The sequence below is a fragment of the Gossypium hirsutum genome, chromosome D03, assembly GCF_007990345.1.
Source record: "Gossypium hirsutum isolate 1008001.06 chromosome D03, Gossypium_hirsutum_v2.1, whole genome shotgun sequence".
NCBI classification, from domain to species: domain Eukaryota; kingdom Viridiplantae; phylum Streptophyta; class Magnoliopsida; order Malvales; family Malvaceae; genus Gossypium; species Gossypium hirsutum.
The window spans coordinates 7,464,199-7,486,948 of NC_053439.1; the positions used below are offsets into that span (position 1 = coordinate 7,464,199).

Here is a 22,750-nt window from a genome sequence, read left to right on the forward strand (position 1 = left end):
TAACACTTATCGTAACCACTATAATGCAGGTTGGAGGAACTATCCCAATTTCCCTTGGGGTGGTCAAGGAAATTAAAGAGCATAACCCCCTCCGAGCTTCCAACAACAACCTTACTAGCAAGAGAAAAAGTCAAACCTCGAGGAGATGTTGATGAAGTTTATCTCGGTGTGAAACCCGCTTCCAAAACACTGAAGCAGTACTTAAAAATCAACAAGCGTCAATTCAAGGACTCGAGAATCAAATCAGTCAACCTGCTAAACTAACCTCAGAAAGACCATAAGGTAGTTTACCTAGCAATACCGAAACTAACCCAAGGGAGCAGCTTCATGCAATTACTATGCGAGATGAAGAATGGTTAGTTGAATCTGAACAAGAACCAAGGAGAGAAATTGTCGTAAATAACAATAAGGTTGAGGTAAGCCAGAATAAACAAAAGCAGGTTGCCAAAGAATATAAACGTCGAGTTCCATATCCTAACTCGACGAAGAGAGACCACACGAACGAAAAATTTGGTAAATTTTTTAAACTTTTGAAAAAATTACATATTAACTTACCATTTGTTGAAGCTCTTTTGCAAGTGCCCAATTATGTCAAATTTTTAAATGAGCTTTTGGCAAAAAAAAGGAAGTTAGATGATTCGTCGACTATGGAGCTAAATGCAGTCTGCTCGACCATATTGCAAAATAAACTACCCAACAGACTGAAAGATCCTGGGAGTTTTATTATTCCTTGTTTAATTGGTAGTTTGAATATTTATAATCCTTAGCTGATCTAGGGGCTAGTATTAATGTCATGCCCTATAAAATGTTTCAACAACTAGGTCTTGGGAAACCCAAACAAACTAGGATGAGTATTCAATTAGCAGATAGAACCATTAGATTTCCTAGGGTTATTATTGAAGATGTACTTGTAAAAATTGATAAATTCATATTCCCAGTTGATTTTATCGTTTTAGACATGGATGAGGATAATGACATACCTTTGATTCTAGGTCGTCCATTTTTAGCAATTGTTAGGACAATTATTGATGTTGGTACGGGTGAATTAGTACTTCGTGTAGGTGACGAAATGAATACTCCCCAAGCTCGTGATTCTGTTAGAACATCTAATGATCGAGATGATTTTACAAGTTCTGTTAATGTGAGTAACCATGTGGCTCAACCTTCTTTGCAGGAAACCCCTCGAAAAAATGTAATAGAGCCATGTTTTAGTCCATGCGACAAAAACAGAATGATTTATGGTGAACGAGTGTTACAAATCGATGAACTAGATGAATGGTGAACACATGTCAAGGAGAAATCAAGAATACACGATAAAGAGCCAAAGCAATGCCATAATGAGCATCTAAACGTGATGAACCAATTTAAGGTTGGGGACAAGGTACTGCCACATAAAACGGATCCAAAAATTGCCACTTTGGAGCTTGATGCTAACGGATCAAACACTTTTACTGTATTGAACATCTTTCCCTACGATACAGTCGAGGTAAATCATTCTGAATTTGACACATTTAAGGTAAATAATACTCAACTTAAGCCTTATTTTAATAATAGAATTGATAGCGAGAAGAGGAGCTTCGGCTCCACGAACCACATTAACTGCACGTGCATAAGGTAAGTCGAGCTTAGATTTTAAATAAGCACTTCTCGGGAGACAACCCTAGTGTTAACATTGCTAACTCTTTTAATTTTATTTCATGTTATTTTAAAACTAATTAATTTTTTTAAAAAAATGTTTTTGACCACACGGCCTAGACACACGGGCATATCCGGACTGTGTGCACAATAAGGGGTTCAACAGTGAGTTGCATGGCCTAGCGACATGGCCATGTGACCCACACGGCCTGAACACACGGGCGTGTCCTTGTCCGTGTAGATCTTGGGACTTATTTTTAAAAAATCAAAGGTTACACGACCTAAATTAGTCTACACGAGCGTGTCCTAGGCCGTGTGAGTCTTGGAGCTAATTTTTTCTATTTTATTTGAAGTCAGAGAGTTACATGGGCAAGAGAGATGGCCGTGTGCGGGACACGACCGAGCCATACCAGCGTGTGGGCCCTCACACAGGCGTGGGAGAAGTGAAGGAGATCACACACGACCGTGCGACACGGCCATCTATGCCACACAGCCTGGACACATGAGTGTGTCCCAGGTCGTCTGAAAACTAGGCTCGTATTCTAAAATGCACACAGGCTAAAAAGGAACCACACAAGTGAGTGACACGACCGTGTGGCCCAACACGGGCCTCACATAACCGTGTCGCCTTTTTAACCCCAAACCCTAATCTCTTTCCTTTTACTTTATCTTTTTCCCACCCTCAACAGCCTAGCCACCGTCAACCTTCCCTTGCAACTCCGGCCAATTCCGAACATCATTTCTCCTCGCCAGATCAATCGCCACTTCATCGCACCACCACCTTCATGCCCTCTCTTTATTTTCTCCTTTCTTCCTACCTTCCTCATCTCGTGAGCCATACACGACCCCTTTTCTCCTTCCCTCATCGAGCATCTGCGCCCGTCCCCTCCACTTTTCCCCTCACCATCTCGACCCCTACGCCTCTAATCACCGACCAAACCAACCCACTTTTGAGCCAAAGCCCCTCCTCGTCGCCCCTTTTCCTTCCCCCTTTCCCCTTTATCTCGTGCCCTTCCCCTATAACCCTTTCCTCTTCTTCGCACCGTGCGCAGCCCCCCAGCACCAAATACCGTCCCTCAACTTCGACCACTGACCACCGTCATATCCACTATTTGGCCCTTAATCTTTGTATTTTCATTTATTTAATTACTTTTATTTATTATACTTATTACTATTTTTAATATTATTATTCTTCCTGATATTCTTTTGTTCTTAGTACTATTAGTTTTAGTTTTATTTTAATTATTATTGTCATATTTATTTTTTTTGTTATTACTTTATTATTCTTATTATTCTGGTTTTTATTATTGACTTTAGTTTTCATTGTCATTAGGTTTCATTTATTATTTTAATATTATTTCTTTTCCATATTAATTTATTTTATTAGTATTATTATTATCGTTCGTATTAGCTTTCGTTTCGTCCTATCTATTTTCGTTCCATGCCTGTATTATTCTTTGTGCTTTAGTATGCCTATTTGATAACTTTAGTCCTTAGTTTTTGCATGCTTGGGTATTAGTACATATGATTTTAGGAATGGATTATCTATCTAGGCCACTTTTATTTTTGATATTCATCACATTAAGATAATTAGAATCGTAATTTTTTATTATTTTCACGTTTATTCGTAGGCCCCTCTATTTGTTTAATTGGTGATATTTCTATTCTTGTTTTACTGATATTAGATTATTCTATCTTTCAAGTACACCATGATGAACACTAGAGGCAAGTCCAAGGTCGTCGTTCCCGCTTCAAAAAAGCTGAGGACTTTGGGTGCACCCTTCTCTTCGGGTGCTTTCGCTGATACCCGCCATCCATTCATATGATTTTCACCGGGTCCCCAGGAGGACTTATATCAGCTTCTTTGATTGCGACCACTTGAGTTAGGCCATTGTATTGATTGGGCCGCTTCAGAGCAAGTCCAGTTAGCAGATAGTGTGCGCGCCATCATTGCCACAGCTTCGTGGGACCGATTTTTCTTTATTGTTGAGCCCACATACATGGAGTTGACTTTGGAGTTCTGTTCTACATTTACTCTACAGCAGGTGATGAAGACCCACGAGCCAAGCACCATCACTTATAGACCCGGTAGAATGGCACGACATATGAGTATCCCAGAGTTTGGCGCGACCTTAAGACTTTACACTAAAGAGTTCATGAGTGTTGAGAACTTTCTATGCCTACATCGGCACATCCACTACTCGTCATCTCTTTGTTTGGTAGATCTCACGGGAAGTACGAGACCTTATGACGCGATTCGTTCGAAGGCGACTTCTCTCCCTCCGACCTTATGGTATATTCATGCCCTCTTGGCTCACACATTGACCGGTAGGAAAGAGAGCACCGGAGTCGTCAGTACCACCGACACGCCGAAGCAGTCCTTCTCGATTACACTTATTGGCCAGATGTCCCCACAAGGAATATCGAGTATTACCCATATGAGGATGATCGAGCGAATTCGTGGAGTGGATCCTCCTCAATATTGATTATCTCTTTCTGACTCTCAGGATGATCCCAAGGAATTCACTGATGATATCCCTTTCCATCACAAGGACCCACCTCATCCTCCACATTTGAGTCACAGTCTTGTTTCTTCTGCTACTACCTTAGAGGACTTCTCCGAGCGGTTCCCTTGATTTGAGCAGTATCGCTTTTAGAAGCTCGACAGTATTGACGCGACATTGCAGTAGATCTGTCAGCACCTCTGTATATCCTCGTCAGCGCAGGCAACTTACGACACCACCGCCTCTGACGATTAGGACCATTGAGTTTATTTATTTTCTTTTTAGCGTTCTTTCTATTTTTCTTTTATGTTTATGTTTATTGTTATTTTTAGTTCTTTTTATTGTTATTTCCCTAAACTTATTTTGTTTCTTATCTTTTGAACTATATTTTTTATCTTTATGGTTGTTTTTAATCGAGTAAGTAACCTTTTAATCTTATTCACTATTTGTGTTTATTTTCTTATTAGTTTGCTCAAAATTATGCACTACATCTAGATTTGTCTACAATTCCGCTTTTCACCATTTTGGCAATTTCATCCAATATTCATGTCAATTTTCGTTTTCTTCCTTTCTTATGTTATTCTGCTTATAATGTGATTATATTTGTTTATACATTAAGGACCATGTACATCTTAAGTGTGGGGAGGTTATTTATATGATTATTAGAAAAATCCCTGAATTATGTCTTGTATTTAAGTAATTTTCTCATACTTCCATTAAAAAGATTTTTTATCGATTTGGAATTTTTGTTGATGTGTTTTAGATTAATTTGTCGATAATTGTGTATTGATTGATTTAAACTTTAATACATCAGATAATCAAGAATGATAAGTTATTTTTAAAAAATTAAAATTTTTTTGGTTGTTTCCCTAAATTGAAGTATTATTTTGAAGTTTGAGATTTACAAGTTTGACATCAAAAATCATGATTTTTGTGAGATTTTGAGCCTTTAGAGCATACATCTTTCTTGCTCATTTTATTATTGGTTATGAGTGTGTCAACCTGATTTGTTATTCTAGAACTTGCTTCGATTATACATGTCGAGACCACACATTTGATTTGATTTATTGGGATGATGAAGGCACTTAGGTTTTAACCCACTTATCCTATAAAAAACCTACCTTCTAATTAAACCTTAGTGAACCTCGTTGAGCCTAACACACCATTTCTTTATTTACCCATTAATGTTATCCCATAACTCATCTCTTCATTGAGACTTTTTCCCGTTTTATTGACTCTCTTTTTATCGAGATTTGATTTGGTTAGTTGCTTAACTATGCTCTTTTGTTTGATTTGCAAAATTATTTTTGATTGTTCTAGATAAATAAATCAAAAAATCAAAAAATAATAATATTGATTATTATTTAGTTCTATGTTGGTTGAGCTTGAACAGTTAAATTCATATTTTGAGAAGAAGCTCATTTTTATTCTTGAATAGTTCTCGATTGATGTAATTGTTTTTAACCCAACACTTGTTTATTTTTTCTAGTTTGGTAATTTATGTAATAGTCCGATTTTCAGTGGTGTCAGAAACAGTGGTTCGAGATCACCAAATCTGGTGAGTAAACTCATAAATTTTATTATTTAATATTTATGAGTCAAATATGGTTTTAAAGAGATTCTTGTATTAATAACTTATGTCTTGTAATAAATTATTAGGTTCAAGTGATAAAACCTAGTTCAAGTGGTTTTAGAAAATGAGGTAACGCGACCTCGTTTCTATAAAACGAGTCGTAAATATTTAAAAATATTTACAGAGTGTCTTTAAGGTGGTATTAAAGTGTCGTTAGAAAATTTTAACGTTTTAATAGTTAATTAATTAAAAAGAACTAAATTGAAAAAGGTGCAAAATTTTGAATTATAGGAAATAATTGATTAAATAGCTTGATAAATAAATAAGGGAGGACTTAAGGAGCAATTAAGCCTAAAGTAAAGGCATGATGCTGCACAAGCAGAGAAATAAATAAAAATAAAGTGAATCAAGGGCAAAATTGTACATTTCATGAAATTAAAATTAAATAAAATGGATTCTAAAGTTTTCTAGGCCATTCTTCTTCATAATTAAATAAAGTGAATCATGGGAAAGATCTTTTAAGCTGGTTTTGCATATTTTTACTGCATGTGAGTCTAGTTCTTGCCTTTTTCTTGTAATTTTTATATTTTTAAGATTGTTACAATTAAGTCCAATTAAACCTTACCTTTGTTTTTTATTTTGTTAAAGATTTTGGATGTTTCCATTGATGAATATATATGATTCTTGATGTTAAATGATGAATTTGAGATATTAGTTTTTAATTAAAAGTATTTTATTAAGTGATTTTTGATGAATTTCTCGATTAGGGACTAAATTGTTGAAATGGTAAAAATACAAGATTTTGTTGTGAATTTATTGCAAAAATGGGTTTTATTGAATGTCATGAATATTTGGATAGCTTTATTTTTTGTTAAAAATGGTTAATTTGCATGTTTTGAGTTCAGGGACTAAATTGAATAAAAGTAAAATTTTAGGGATAATTTTGTAAAAATTTCAAATTTGCAGGAAATGAATTTTTTTATCGTCTAAATTAATAAACTGAATGAAATTATTAATTTAGATCAAGATCGGGTGAAAAATCGAGGAAAATGGAAAATTACCAAAATACCTTTGAATCTTTGTATTTCTGCAATTTAGCCAGGTAAGTTCATGTAACTAAATTGTGTGTATATTTATATGATTGAATTGAATGTTGCACATATGACTTGTGTAATTGCTATATGTATGAAATTGACTACATATTCAACAAAGCTTGATAAATGTTAAATCCCGTTTGAATAATGAAATTCGATGGATACATGATTTCTCGTATTGGATATTGTCATGCATATGTTACGGACACATCATAGTTCGAAAGAGCGTCCTGTTATAAGCCATCTCGAGCTTCCTGTTATATGGTTCCTGCGAGCATCCCGATCGGTATTAATCTTGCATGTGTTGCGGATATACCACAGCTCTTTATGAACGTCCTTTTATATGATCAATATTGATCCTGTGTGTATTGCAGACATACCGCAGCTCTTTATGAGCGTCCCTATATATGGCACTTCATGAGCTACCCGTTATGGCTCGCTTGAACTTCCTGATATATGGTTATTCGGAGCTTCTTGATAATAGCTCTTCAGAGTTACCCGTTAAGCTCACATGAGCTTTCTATTCTAAACTCTTATGAGTTTCCTGTTATAGCTCGGATAAGCTTCCTATTACATGGCTCACATGAGCTTCCTATTATATGGCTCGAGAGAGTACTTTCTGATTATGTGCTCTAATGAGTACCCCTGAATATGAATTGATGGATTTTAGATTTATACACTTCATGTGTACTACCTTTGTATCCATCGATATTTTAAATAATTCAACGGGCAAAGTTCTGATATGAGATAACATGAGTTCGAAATGAACTATTACCGGTATATACCTGAAATACATGGAAATGATATTTAATTGATACATTGAAACATGACATGGAAAATACATGTATATGAAACTTCCTGATAATTAGGTATATTCATGATTATGAACTGTTACTGGAATAAATATACATGAAATTCATGAAAATGATGATACATGAAATATTGATATAATGAAATGAATGATTTATGTTTATAAAGAAACGACAAGAGAATGATATGTATCATGACATGTAAATATGTGACTATCTTTGATATGTTGATACAAGAAAATTATGTATGTTGAGACGAGTAATAAACTCAAGTGTGACATGTCGAGAAAATAAGTTTATCAATGTTGAATTTATATGTAATATGTACAAATACACTAACCAGTGTTGTTGCTTGATGCTTAGGCAAGTATCAAGCTATTGGTTGAATGGTAATATGATTATTTATAAGATGCATTAAATTGGTAAGTATTTAAGTGAAAATATGCTAGTTCTCATGAAAAAGTGGTAAGGTTTAAATTATGCAATTTCTTATGAAATAACTTATCATGTGATCAATTCGAAAAAGGCTTTGGTTAAATGCACTAGCTTGTGACCATGGTTGAATGATATGTTTATGACTTGTGTGTCATGAATATGGAATAAGTGTGGAAAGTAAATAAATACAAATGAAAATAAAGAAATTTGGAAGAGTTAAAGTTATATAAAATCCTACTAAGCTTGGGATAATATGTATAAGTGATACTATTCACCTTGTGAATTGATGAATATAGCTTCACGAGTTTTATGGTATCAATATTGGGTTATTCTTGATACATATAGATTTCATATTTGAAATAAATTAATATGATTAAAGTTTGTATGAGCTTACTAAGCATTCGTTGCTTGTGTAGTTGTTTTCCTTTACTTTTCAGATTATCGGAAGCTCGATCGGGTTGGAATTTTGTCGGAGTTATATCACACAATCTATCGGTTCTATCGGTACTTTTAAATTTTTTGATTTGGTTATAAAGGCATGTATAGGTATTCTGGTTAATGTTGGCCTATATGAGTTTTGTTAATATTAGCCACTTATTTGGCTTGTGTTTTGACACATATTGGTTTAGTGCATATTTGTCTTAAATGTTTGATGTGTGGTTTGGTTTATGGTTGTATGGTGAAATGTTAAATGTTAGATAAAAGTGCATTATATACATGTGTTTTGGGATGCAATGAATTGATCATGAATCGGTACCATGATATGTAAGGTATATATATAACTAAATATGTTAGTATTTGAAATACATTTTGGCATCAAATGGTATGTTTTGGTGGGTAAGTGACTTGGTTAGAAATAATGCAAATTAGCTTGGTAAACTTTAGGAACCAATATGCATATAAGTTAGTTATACATATGAATATATTGAAAATATGAATATACCTATTATAATATGATATCTAAGGTGCCTAAAAGCATATTGATTGTAAGTGACAATATTATATGTTTAAAGCTTGATTTTGACTTGTTTTTTATGTCTAATTATGACTTGTAAAAAAGCACAAAGTTGATTGTAGGTTGACACAAAATTGGGTGAGAAATATGACTTGTAAAATGACCTATTTTTGTCCACACGGGCAGAGACACGGGCGTGTGTCTCAACCGTGTGTGACACATGGCCAGGTGACATGCCCGTGTGTCCCCTGTATCTTTTAATTTGCATGAGTTAGTATGCTTAAATTTTTCACACGACCTAGCACACAGGAGTGTGGCTTGACCATGTGACCCCTGCACCTTAATATTACTAGTCAGTATGCTCACACGGCCTAGCACACGGGTGTGTGGCTCGACCGTGTGATCCAAGTCAATAAACCCTTAATTTTGGACACGGTCTGAAACACGGGTGTGTCCCTTGACCGTGTGAGCCACACGGCCTGACCACACGGACGTGTGACCCCTGTAGTGTTGAAAATATTAAATATTTTTGAAAAAAAAATTGAGTTTTTGATTTAGTCCCGATTTGTTTCTGATGCATAATTTGAGCCTTGAGGGCTCATATAAAGGACAATATGTATGATTCTAATTGGTTCTTGACATGAATGATATATGATATGAAATGTTTACATTTTTTGTCTGTTTGATTTATAAATTTTGGTAATGCTCCGTAACCCTGTTCCGGCGACAGGTTCGGGTTAGGGGTGTTACAATTTATCAATTTGATCTCAATTATAACCAACTTTTCTGGCCTTTCTCCACACCCTTAACTTAAGCCCCATTACAATCTTTTAAAGACCTTTTGATTTATCATATCATTTTATAGTGGTGGAGATTTGATTTTCACACAAGGCTATGGTAATGACTTTTCCTGTTTGACTATTGAGTGCTTATTCTTGAACCTTAAACACTTTGAGTGATTTGAGTGAATTTTAGTGAGGATGTCGATTTTTGTCAATTTTGAATTAAAGGTAATTACTGAGATAAGGGAAGACACCTATGTTTTTGTGTTTAAAAATGTTAGCTTGGGTTGTTTGAGACTTTAGTGCTCTTTTAGTTGAATTGCCAATGCATGATTATTTGTGAATTATTTTGAGGCATTATTTATGGGAATTACAAGTTGAGAAAGATTAATTTTAATGTGAGTTGAGGATTTTTCTTGAGGACAAGCAAACGCTTAAGTGTGGGGATATTTGATAAGCTATAAAAGTAACATATTTTAATCTCATTCTTAATGCATTTTTGGATGATTAATTATGCAAATTAATTAATTTGATGCTCCTAATCCTTTAAATTCATGTTTTTATACTCAAGAGAGCATTCGGGAGTAAAAGGAGTGGAAAACGAGCCAAAATCAAACAAATAGAGCTGTTTTAGAAGCCACACGCTGGGCACACGCCTGTATGAGCCACATGGGCTAGACACACGCCCATGTGCCAATCCGTGTCAATTTAGCACCCTACTTCTCAAATACATGAAAAAGCCTAATTTTTAAGGTTTCTGAGCATTCTAAAGTCTATAAATACCCATTAGAAGAAGACATAATGGGGAAATCAGAGAAGATCAGAAAAAACACTCGAAGAACACCATCGAAATCAACTCGAAAATGGATCTCCATCAAGATCGAAGATCTCCTTTTAATTTCTTTTAAAGTTTTTATTGAGTTTCTTTATGTCTTGTGGTTATTTTAACTTGGAGATGTTTCTATTCAGGATTATAAACTAAATTCCCTAGATACCTAGGGAGGATGAATTTTATTATTTGATTTCTGATTTACATGATAAATACTTGATTCTTTTTCTCAATTATGTATGCTTATTTCTTGTTTTAATATTCCTGAAATATTAATTCATGTTTAATATGCTTATTTTAGTGGAGTAAAAGTCTCTGTTTAAGAGTAGATCTAGCATAATTGAGTGGAATTGCATGCAATCCTAGAAATAGGACGACATAAATCTACCGGATCAGAGTCAAATCTAATAGAAAAGTTCCATAGATTGAGTTAATGCGACAATAGGGGTTTTAATTAGAAAGAGATTTCAATTAATCAACCTAGAATCAGTTGTTCTTACTCTCGAAAGAGATATTAACATAATTTAGGGATTTCTACGGATCAAGACACAATTGAATAAATCGTTTAATTCAGATTCATAATAATAGGTGAAGTCTAGGTGAATTCTTTCCTGAGTATTGTCTGTCTCATTAGTTAATATTTGATTATTTCCTTGATTCATTCTCTATTGCGTTCATAGTTAGATTAGTTTAATAAATTTTAGATTAAAACACATCATCCCAATTTGTCGGCTAGATAATAAGAAGATGTTAATTATTAGTACTTTTAGTCCTCGTGGATACAATATTCCCTACTCACCATAGCTATACTATTGTTCGATAGGTGCACTTTCCTTTGTCGTATTTATAGTTAGTTTAGTGACCATCATTAGCTTTTCCACATACATGAAGTAATAAAAAGGATGTATAGACATTGACAAACTGCAAACTTCTTGCAGGATTTTGAGATGGCTGGCTGATGAAGAAGAACAACTAAAAGAAAGTTCTCAATCCAGAGTCCAGTATCTCATCATCGAAATGTCACATAAGCTATCTTCTATTTTTTGTTTTCCGGGTATATTCTTTTTCAGCCGTTATTGACATTGATAGTAGTGGCATACATGCCATGGAAGAGTTATTCATAAGCCTTGAGAAGAGAGATGTTAAGGTAACATACATTCAGTGGCTGAGCCACGTTGAGGCCCAAAGGGGCCATGGCCCCCCCAAAGTTTAAATTTTTTCAATTTAGCCCTTTATAAATTTACACTATAGCCCTCCCAAAAAAATAAGTAGGCTCCCTAAGGTTTAAGATTTTTGCAATTTTCCCCTTTGTATATATATTATAGCCCTCCTAAATATATAAGTAGGCCCCTGCAATATTTTTATAGGATTAAAAATAATATTAAAAAATTTATTCTTGATAAAAATAAAGAGAAAATCTTCTTGAAGAAGCTAAATTACTCATGATGACTTTTGAATGATATTTTTGTTAAATAATAATAAATTAATATTTATTTAATAATTTACTTAACATAATAATATTTTATAAGTAATATAATAATATATATATACGAAAAGAAAAGAAAAGATGAAGAGACTTTTATCATCTTTCTTCTTCATATTGGTGCTTAACAAGAAAAGAAGGGAAAAAAAACTTATTTATCATTTTTTCTCCAAATTTGAAGTCTAAGGTATGTTTTCCTTCAAACTTTTCATAGATTTTGAATATTTGAAACTTGTTTTACATATATGTACCAATAGTTTTTTTGTTTTATTACGTATATTAAAAGTTGCCATTAAAGGATATTGATGGAACTTGGAAGCTTATAAAATTAAGTGAAATATGTATGTTTTTGGATAGAAAATGATTAAGAGACAGATTCTAACTTGTTAGAAGTGTAAAAATGAAACAAAAATAGTTAGATAATGTTATAGTAAGTTTTGGCCAAAGTGAACTGGAGGAAGAAAACTTTGGTCACTTTATTTAAAATTATGTCAAACGATAGCTTGTGAAGTAATGATCATTCCTATGAAAATAGAATAAAAAATAGTTGACCGAGTCAAATAGTAGCTATTTCATCTTAATTGTTGGAATACTGCTTCTTTTGAATATATTTTTATATGTTTAAATTGATTGTCATGTTGGAATATTGCTTCTTTTAAATCGATTGTTTGTATGTTTAAATTGACTGTTACATAGTACTTCTAATTTTTGCTTGACCCCCCCCCCAAGATTAATATCCTGGTTCCGCCACTACCAAAGCCAATCCCAGGAAACAATGAAGCTTCATAGGATCCTTTTATCTAGGACATTTATTTTCTTTAAGTTAAGAGTTATTATTTTTTTAATTTCATGAATGATTTATTTTATTATTCTTCACATGTAATTATCTTATTGGGTTATTTAAGTAATAAATTGCATCTCATCAAAAATATTTCACATCATTCCCGTTAATTTTTTTAACGGTACTTTCATCAAATTTGTTAAAAAAAGCAGCTTGAAAATAAAAACAAAAAAAATGGATGCCCAAAAAAGGATGAAAAATACAATTAAAATCATTTTGACAAAATATGTAAACGTTAATGACCAAATTTATCATTAAACATTTATTTTTTAATCATATCTATTATCAAATAAAAACATTACTTTTAAACATCCCCTATAATTTAATTTTTGCAATAAATTTTATTTATTTATTTATTACTTCAAGAATTATGTGCACTTTTATACTTCAGCTCGGATGCATTTTTCTATAATTGAAGTGAGAGTATCCTTAAATTTTGTGAGTACACATTGTTTTTCTCTTGCAATTTTAAGTATACGATATCTGATATTTCATAATGAAAGGGTATAAATTTTAAAAAAATCATTTTATATATTTTTTTAAGAATCAAAATGAATTTTTACTTCAAAAAAGAATCAAAATGATTTTTTAAATATAAAAATATTAAAATTTGAAGAATATAAAGAATGAAGACAATCTAATAAAGGACGACGCTTTAAAAATGGGTTTAAATAAAATTTAATATTCATTTTTTATATGAGTTAGGCTTTGAGTAAATTTTTTTTACCTGAGACGGTCTAGCTCAAATTTTATGTTATAAAAGAAATTATATTAGTTATATATATTAAATAATAATTATATGTATTTAAATTTATATTAAATCACTAATTCAATAACAATCAAATTTATTACCCCAAATCTAAAAAAAAAAATTACCTAACTAAATAACCTAACCGAAATATAAAATTTTAAAAATTATATTTAATACAATAAAATATTTATTATATTTATTTTTTAATATAATAAAACATTTACTATATTTATAGTAGTGTTTTTTAATATAAATACTTTTTAATATATTTTTCATGTATTAGAAAACTTTTATTTTAACCTTTTTTAGTGTATCTAGTGCATTATATATATATATATATATATTTTAAAAATTAAATAAAATTAATTTAAAAAACAGAATATGAGCGACCGGATTGGGCTCAAATTTATCTTTCTTAAAGTAAACTAGGCTTGGATAAAAAGTAAAATCTTTTTTTAGGCTAAACTAAACTTTAACTTAAAAAATTAATCTAAATATCATAGTTGAAATATGCAAAATCCGCTCATAAATTGTAAAAGTTATGATTAAATTTATATTGAAAAATAGATATAGGAGAGCCAAATCCATATATGTTGTTGCTAGGTGCTGCTTTAGTGGATGTTTGATTCCAACTGTATACTGAAATAGTGAATTTAAATTTAATAAAATTTGATTTGATTTAGGAAAAAAAAGAATATGTATATAAAATTTAAAAATCCTAAACCCATAAAATGAATGAATAAATTAAACGGAGTTCCTTAGACAGAATAAACTGAAATTTTGATTAAATCAACTTCATTGATTTAGATCAATTCGATTTCACAGATTAATTTATTGAATGGATATCTTATTTGTATGAATATGGTAATAACTGCGGATTTAAAGTTTTTTTAGTTTAAGTTAATTTTTGAATTTAATAATTATTCTTACATTAAGGCTTAAAGGTAAAGAGTTTAAACTCTTTTTTTTTGTCTAAGTTAGTCCTTAGACTTGACAATTATTCCCACATTAAGGTTTGAACGTTAGAGTTTTCAAAAAAATATCAGAGATTAACTTGGATTAAAAAAAATTCAAACCCTAATGTAGAACAATGAAAAAAAATTCAAGTTCCAATGTGAGAATAAATGCTAAATTTATGGGCTAAATTAAAAAGAAAAAAAGAACAATTGCCAAATTGAACCCTTGAATTTTAATTTTGAAACAATGTTAACTAAAATCCTTTTGTAAGAGAGAGAGAGAGAGAGAAATAACCAAGGAAACTAACTTTCAGGTTTGATTTTCTTAAAAATGACCTAAATAACTTCAACTAAGTTCATAATGGGCTGTGGCCAAAAAATTATGATGGGCTTATAGTAACGGGTAGGCCTTGCATAGCAAATGGCATATAAGTCCATGATGTTTGACTCCACCAAAATCGAATTTTTATTTTCTCTTTACAAAAATCGAATCTTTCTTTTAACTTTATTCTTCAATTGAATTTATACTGTGGTAAAGGAATCTTGGAAACAAAACGAAGAAGAAGAACCAGAGCGAAAGAAAGAGAAGATGGGAGTGACGAAGGAACAAGTTGAGTCTTCATTGACTTCAAAATTGAAGCCTTCTCATCTGGTAACCCTCCTTTCATTTCTTCCTTATATTTCATTCACCTTTATATCTATAATTTATTCCTATCTAAGTTGTAAATTTCTAGAAAAAAATCTAAAGCTGGTTGTTGGTTTTAATTTTTTTATCCTCCCTAATCATGTTTCCACAAATAAGTAAACCCATGAATATGCTTTTGCTTGTTGCTTTTCTGCTTTCAAAGGAACAATTTTTATGAAAAATTGATTAAAAATCTGTTTTTTTTTGGGGGGGGGATTTGCATGATGTTACTTAGAATGTAGAACAATTATATTTTAGTCAAATATCAATTTAAGTTAAAATAAGTTGTGCTACATTCACGGGGATATCGGGTACAACTTCAATTTTTGTGGAATCATTGTGGGAACTCTTGTTATGAATTGATGATTAGTTCAGAGCCATGCTGTTTTTGATGAATTTTACTGAGATACTTTTTTCACTCTTTAAATTTTTTGTTGGTTCACTTAAGAGTGAAGTTGGTTGAATGAGAAAGAAGCATTTATTTCAAGCTATTGAGGTGGAAAGATTTCTCAGTTTCCATCCTTTTGGAATGATTGGGGCACATTTAAGTTTTTAACTTAGATGCTATGTGTAGTTTGAGATCAAGGCAACTCAAGCCATAATTTGCAGATTTTCCGGGTCACAAGCTCATTCTTCATATGTATCCATTGTTGTAGATTCCTACGTTTATACAGAAAGATATTGTGTCGAAAATTGTTTCGGAATTATTCTTAATTTTACAGCTTGTTGGATCCAGGTTTTTAGTGATTTCGAGAATAGTACCCTACCATATTGGCTTTGGTTCACTTGAGAAGAGAAAATTAAACTAAATTTCCTTTTTGTTTGGAGAAAGCTTGACAGTGTTATTTTGTTAAACTGGGTCTCAATATTCAAGGTTCATGTTTACATATTCTGGTCGACATTAGTGAGGAGTATGATGCCTTTCTAGTTTCTTGTTGATATATCTCTTACGCACGATTGTCTGAGTTTTTATGGGAAATAAACTTTTCTTGTTGCCTCGTATGACTAGGAAGGACTGTAAGATCACTGATTTGCAATTCTTTCATTGGCTGTGCTTGCATTGCTTGAATATGGTAGTGATACTCCTTCGTTTATTTGAAAGCATTCAATAAGAAGCAGAACTAAATGTGCTGCAAGCTTTTTTGAAATTCTATATCCTTTTGGCTAGGTTCCAATTTCCAAATGATTATGATCAAGATCAACTTGAAGATGTTTATTGTTGATTTTCCAAATAGGTTTAAGCACCAATGGGCTTTTTGGCTGTAAAAAATGGTGTTTTCTAGTCATCACCCCATTTTTTGTTGTACAGTCCTCTTTGAAGTGTCATCATCATCTTCTTCTTTTGTGATTTATGAGGGACGTCTTCCATAAGCTCATATTTCCTTATTTCCACTGGGGTAGAATGTAGTGCCATATACGCAAATGATTTTGAACCCATAACATAATCCGTCATCCTATTCATATGGCTGAAATGAGGATGCGGCATGAAGGTTGTTGGTATCTAATGACAATAGTAGCCTTTTTACGTATTAATATAGATGAAGTACAAGGTTACAAGCTCAAAACATGATTCTTTGCCTGGTGGGGTCCCTTTGGCTCTGTTGTTCGTAGTTCCTTGATAAATTTCCTGATCAGCTTTGTGTATTGCTAGAATAATTGGGAACGACTCCTGACTTTAATTTTTAGAAAATTTGCTTTCATATGCATTGTATTTATTATTTGGACTGGCGAAACCCTTAATTACTTCCCATTTTGATACATGTTTATCTAATACTATATTCTCACAAAACTAATTTTTACATTTCTGTGTTACAGGAAGTAATCGATACATCTGGAGGGTGAGCTTTATTCTATTTAAATTACTAATACATTCTCATTTTTTGGGAAATTTACAAAGAGGTTTGAATGTATCAGGTGCGGTGCAAGTTTTGTTATTGAGATTGTATCAGAGCAATTTGAAGGGAAGAGGCTCCTGGAAAGGCACCGAATTGTGAATGCTGCTCTCGAGGAGGAGATGAAGCAAATCCATGCCCTGTCTATAAAGAAAGCTCTGACCCCGGAGCAGTGGAAACAACAGCAAGAGGCTGAAAAATCTAAACCAGATGCTTAGAGAGACACTCAAAACTATAATTTAGACATTTAAATAAGAGAGTTCATGAGAACTCAGCTGGAATACTAAACCATCATTTCACCTTGAGCATACATTTTAGAACCATACTTTGTAATTACTGATTGCTTACCCACGGTGGCGTTTGGGATGCATGCAAAACTACAAATTCACATGATAAAAATATGGAAATCCAATGATCATATATTCAATTCAATGATGAAGGCATATTGATGTTAATATATGTAGCAAGAAAAGAAAATGCATGACTCCGTATTTTGCATGTGCATTTTGAAGTTAGGTTACTTCTGTAGTGCCATATTGACAGATATCATTTTTGCTCTGTTACTGTTATATACCAATATATTATATGCTTATATGTAAATGTAGATTTTAGTTTTAATACTCAAATTTCTCAATCCCTAAATAAATGGCATAAATATGATAAAATATTTAGTTTTAATCAGTCAAAGGTTACCAAGTGGGAATTGAAATCATGGTAAATCGATTTGAAGCATCCACTCGTTTTAGTTTTTATCCATGACTTGTGGAGGATTCAACCTTCATCCCCGAAGTAAAGAATAAGTTCTGCTCTCGTAGTTGGCATTTATTTATTCATTGCATAACTTCATATCAACATGATTCAGGATAACTCTTAAAGCTTTCACTACATTTTTTTAAAAATTTTTTAATCAATTACCAATTAAAAGTCGAGAGTCTAGAGATTATTCAGTGATGTGTTTTGAAATTGAGGAAGAGAGCTATGAACCCGTTATGAATGCCTTAAAAAGGATGCCATTCCCAATAGAACGGCAATTGTCAAGGGCAGCTTCATTCTAACAAATATACTTCATGATTGAGAACGCAAAACTTGAAAGTCACAAATAAAGAGAGCAAATCCGAACTAGCAAACAAGGAATTCAATGGAAAGCAACTAGTTGCAAAAAGTGGTTTGTTTCTTGGTAATTCTTTTAAAAACTCGGGAAGTAGGTTTATCTGCATAAACAAGCATTTGCTGAAACTACAAGGTCATTTAGTGACTGAATGGACCAATGCATTGGCTTTGGACTATAGCAAGTAAACAGGTCTCAATCAGGTTTTTTCTTCTGTTCCATTAGAATTTAAGAAACCCTGTTTCTGCTACTTTAACTACACCATCCATCACAGAAAACTTTGGCAAATTAGAAATGGGTAGCGCAAACGCAGGCCCTAACTGCCACAAATTATGACGTAGGCTCTCCCACTTGGGGAAACCTTATGCAGGTGCAACAGTGCAAAGAAAGCCACCAACCTAGGCCTTGAAAGTTCTCTGAGGTAACTTTGACAGCATGTAAGTCAGCCTGCTCAACGTCCATATGTTCCACGGATCCTATCACAATCCTACAATATTAACCTCCATAACGCTTAAAGAGAAGAAATACAAGTAGTATATCACCTCTTGAATCTCGTAATACCCCCCACCATTCCCTGCATTTCCAAACATTTCAACTCAAGGTACATTCACAATAAACAAAAATCAACATAGAAGGATGCCACCTAGAAACTGAATTCCCTATCCTATGCATGAGACCTACCTTGCATGTCTTGGATTATGAACTAAAATTCCATCCATCCAAGCTAAACTCGACTAGGTCCTAGTCTATCCATTTCTCTTTCAAGATTAGCCTTCACCAGGCAACAACTAGCCCAATCTCCCCAAAGCAGAAGAAAGTATGAAAACTTGCAGAGTGGTCTCAACAATATGATATACCCAATGACAGACGATTTTGGATTACCAACCTCAAAAATCTAATATTGAAGCTGTGGTGAAGATACTAAAAAAGTTTCTCTAAAGGGACTTATATAAAGTGATTGTATTTCACAATTTGGTTATTACATCACTGATTGAGTTTCATCACTGAATTGACTGACAAGTCGTACAAAAGATTTGGAACTAGAATAGGTATGGGGGCATTCAACAAGAAGTACCCTTCCAAAAATTGGCGTATGCAGCTTAGGGTGGCGAGCACACGGTATTCTTTAGTAAAAGGCGAAAGAATAGTTCGCTCTGTGCTCACCACACGGCTCCGTGAGTTTGAAGCCCTGCTGCAAGTTGCTTTTATAAGCATAAGGTGAAGCTGCTACCTGCTTTTCCAGAGCCATGTGGGACTTCACTTTATGGTAATTTAATTTGAAGCCTTCACTCTTTTTAAGTTTTATCCATTTGTATTGTAGATTTGCTATCAAATCAAGCTTTTAAGTTCATCATCCCCAAAGTAAGAATAAACTCTGCTCTCATACCTAGCACCACGTGATTCATGATGTTAGATATTGGAACTCTAAACAGAGTTGAGAATAGAGATTATTCAGTGATTTCTTTTGAAACTGAATAATAGAGCTAAGAACCTGTAACTGAATGCTAGCTTTAAGTGAAATTTTCTGCAAGCTAGAGGGAAATTTAGCTGTAACCATTTCTTTACTCTAAAACAGAAGGTGTCCGAAAATAGAATGACTAATGGGGATTAATTTCAAACTGTTTGGGACAATATGGTGGAAAACTAGATTGGAAGCAATGTCTAGAGTAGCTTGATTGTAACAAAATAACTTCATAGGTTGAGGAAGTAGGTTTATCAGATTAACAAACATTGCTAAAACCACAAGGTCAGTGAGTGGAAGCACCAATCAATGGCCATTAGGTTAGATTTCCTAGTTGTATATCAAGTAAACAGCCAGATTTCACAGTTCAGGCTTTATCTTTCATTTCGTTGAAGAGGGATCCATTGCTTCTATTTTGTCATGCCCATCTCATTGGTGAGCACTCTCAGCCTCTTAAGCAAACTAGATATAAGCTCAAATCAGAATTTGAAAAGAATTCAGTGTCACTTAGAAAGGTCTGGCTACCACCCCTCTTGATATTGAAGCACTGGTGAAATTACAATCTTGGGCTCAAAGAGAACAAAGCTGGGATTGAGAGATTTCATCACTTTGGGAAAACATTTCCAGGTGATTGATGTTCAATAGGTATACGAACTAGAACAAAGCTGGGATTGAGAGATTTCACCACTATGGTTTTTGGTTACATTTCTTCGCTAATTTGAAGAAGAAACTAGTAAAATATCCATCTATTCATATTACTGAACTAGAACACTGTTGCTTGCATTTGGTCATGGGAAAATCGAAAGCAAAGCAGTCAACGTGATCAAGTTCAATGGCAAAAGATTTAAACTGCTAAATTGGAAGCTGACAACTAAGCTTATTCCAAGAATCCATCCAAACAAGTTAAAGCTCCAATCGATTTCCAGCATTTTCCTTTGACAATGTGCTCGACAAACTTATTAAGCGTGATACAGAACTGAAGGTGGAAATACCTTTAATACAAAGAATTCCCAACATTGGTTATTCCTACAGAATAGGGAAGTGTAGAAAAGCTTAAGAACTTGTATCGGAATGGGGGCATCCAACAAAAAATGCCCTTCCAAAAATTGGCGTATGCCGCTTAAAGTGACGAGCACACGGTATTCTTTAGTAAAAGGCGAAAGAATAGTTCGCTCTGTGCTCATCACACGGCTCCGTGAGTCAAAAACTTTGCTACAAGTTGCCTTATAAACATAAGGTGAAGCTGCTACTTGCTTTTCCATGGCAATGTGGGACTTGACTTTATGGTAGTTTGGTTTGAGTCGCGCTCTTTTTTTGTCCACTCAAATGTTGAATTACTGTTAACCCAAGCTTTTAATTTCTTGGAGGATTAGAACTTGTCATCCCAAAGTAATATGAAAAAATGCTGCTCTCAGAGTTAGCACGACGTGGTTCATGATATTAGATATTGGAAGTCTCAAATTTTTCTCTTCATTTTTATTTGTTTATGATTATTCAGTGATTTCTTTTGAAATTGAAGAGAGCTTAAGAACCTCGAACGAATGCTTTCCAAGTAAAATTTCTGCAGGCTAGAGGAATTAGCAGTAACCATCTGTTGAAAATTGGCCAACCATGCTGCTGTGATAATTTTTGTTGAAGAGCATGCAGCTTGTAAACATGCTGCAGCTGGTATGCTTGCGGCAATAGCAAGTTTTTTGTTTAGGTACATTGTAATCAATCTTAGTTGAAAATGAACAAGCTGATGACAGCTTGATATGTTTAGGTGAATGATGTGTTTAGTTGGCTTGTTTAGTGTACAAGCAATGTTTCACAACTTACTAGGCTGAGTAGTTGTGTTTGGTGGAGAAAATTGTCTATAAAAGGCATGTATTGTTTTATTAATGGTAATGAAAAATCAATGAAAATCAGTTTTTCATTCCTTGCTGCACGTTTGTGAGCAAGTAAAATATTTTTTGCATCTTGCTACTTTGTTCTAAGTCCTGTTTTCTTCTTTAGCTGCTGTAAAACGCCAACACCATCTCTTTACTTTAAATCTGCTGTTGTCCCCAAATAAAATGACAAATGGCAATCAATATCAATCGGTTTGGGATAACAATACATCATGGAAAACAAGATTGGATGCAATGTCTAGGGTAGTTTGATTGTAACAAAACAACATAGTGAATGCAAACTTGAACATTTATAAATAAATACAGCAAGTCCAATCTAGACCACTAATAGATAGTAGCAAACATGGAAGTTAATCAACTGCAACTAGTTGCAAATAGTGGTTGGTTTCTTTGGAAATTCATTTAAAACTGGTGGATGCAGTTCATCAAAATTAACAAAAAATTGATAAAACTACAAGGTCAGTGTACTGGTGGAAGGACCAATCAACGGTTTTTTTTATCTAGTTTTTCTGTAGGAGGCAATGCTTCCCTGAGTACTCAAGTTTTAAGCATCTTTCTAAACCATGAAGTAAAAAAAGACTGAGAATGTTTATGTAGGACGCAGAACTTCTGCATTCAAAAACACTTTTATTGCTTGGCTTTGCTGTACTTGATAGACTTCCAACTAGAAGCAACTTCATGCATGGCACTGTCAAGACCACTGAATGAATGTGCACCATGCAGCACTGAAGAGGAAACTACAGATCCATTTATTATATTTTAAACGTCAATTCTCAAAACAGGTTTAGGATATGGTTCTTCAAGTATGTGAAGCTTGTCCTCAAGCTATGTGCTTATCTGTGGGATTTGGCAGGAGAGGGATGGAAGATTGGGTGGAAGTATGGAGTTTTTCAGGGTGGTCACTGCCGCTGGCAGGGCGTAGACAAAGGGATGATAGATAGCAATTTTCTTTTTATGTTTATTTCCTCTTTACAATAACAGAAACTAATAAATAACATGGTGAAGATTTTGAAGATAAAGATTTGAAGTTTATTGCATCTATGTAAACATTCCAAGAATTAATAGAG

The 22,750-nt window shown here is 33.4% G+C and overlaps 1 protein-coding gene, 2 non-coding genes and 1 pseudogene across 3 annotated transcripts; 1 reads left to right on the plus strand and 3 right to left on the minus strand.

Moving 5' to 3' along the window:
* Positions 1-15,101: 15,101 nt before the first annotated feature.
* On the plus strand, positions 15,102-17,656 carry LOC107950584 (protein BOLA2). Its single transcript, XM_016885463.2, has 3 exons — positions 15,102-15,299; positions 17,148-17,170; positions 17,247-17,656. The coding sequence occupies exons 1-3, from the start codon at positions 15,237-15,239 to the stop codon at positions 17,440-17,442; spliced, it is 282 nt and encodes a 93-aa protein (XP_016740952.1). The 5' UTR covers positions 15,102-15,236; the 3' UTR covers positions 17,443-17,656.
* A 969-nt stretch (positions 17,657-18,625) lies between these two features.
* On the minus strand, positions 18,626-18,761 carry LOC121215869 (uncharacterized; annotated as a pseudogene).
* Positions 18,762-19,388: 627 nt separating this feature from the next.
* On the minus strand, positions 19,389-19,505 carry LOC121215719 (U5 spliceosomal RNA). Its single transcript, XR_005911695.1, has one exon. It is a non-coding gene; the product is annotated as a U5 spliceosomal RNA (small nuclear RNA).
* A 1,365-nt stretch (positions 19,506-20,870) lies between these two features.
* Positions 20,871-20,987, minus strand: LOC121215686 (U5 spliceosomal RNA). Its single transcript, XR_005911662.1, has one exon. It is a non-coding gene; the product is annotated as a U5 spliceosomal RNA (small nuclear RNA).
* Positions 20,988-22,750: the final 1,763 nt, after the last annotated feature.

Bases quoted from the DNA above. Each gene is read 5' to 3' on its own strand.
- LOC107950584 (XM_016885463.2), top strand. From the start codon at position 15,237: ATGGGAGTGACGAAGGAACAAGTTGAGTCTTCATTGACTTCAAAATTG. The intron at 15,300-17,147 runs GTAACCCTCCTT...TCTGTGTTACAG, and splicing joins AATTGAAGCCTTCTCATCTG to GAAGTAATCGATACATCTGG. The intron at 17,171-17,246 runs GTGAGCTTTATT...TGAATGTATCAG, and splicing joins GTAATCGATACATCTGGAGG to GTGCGGTGCAAGTTTTGTTA.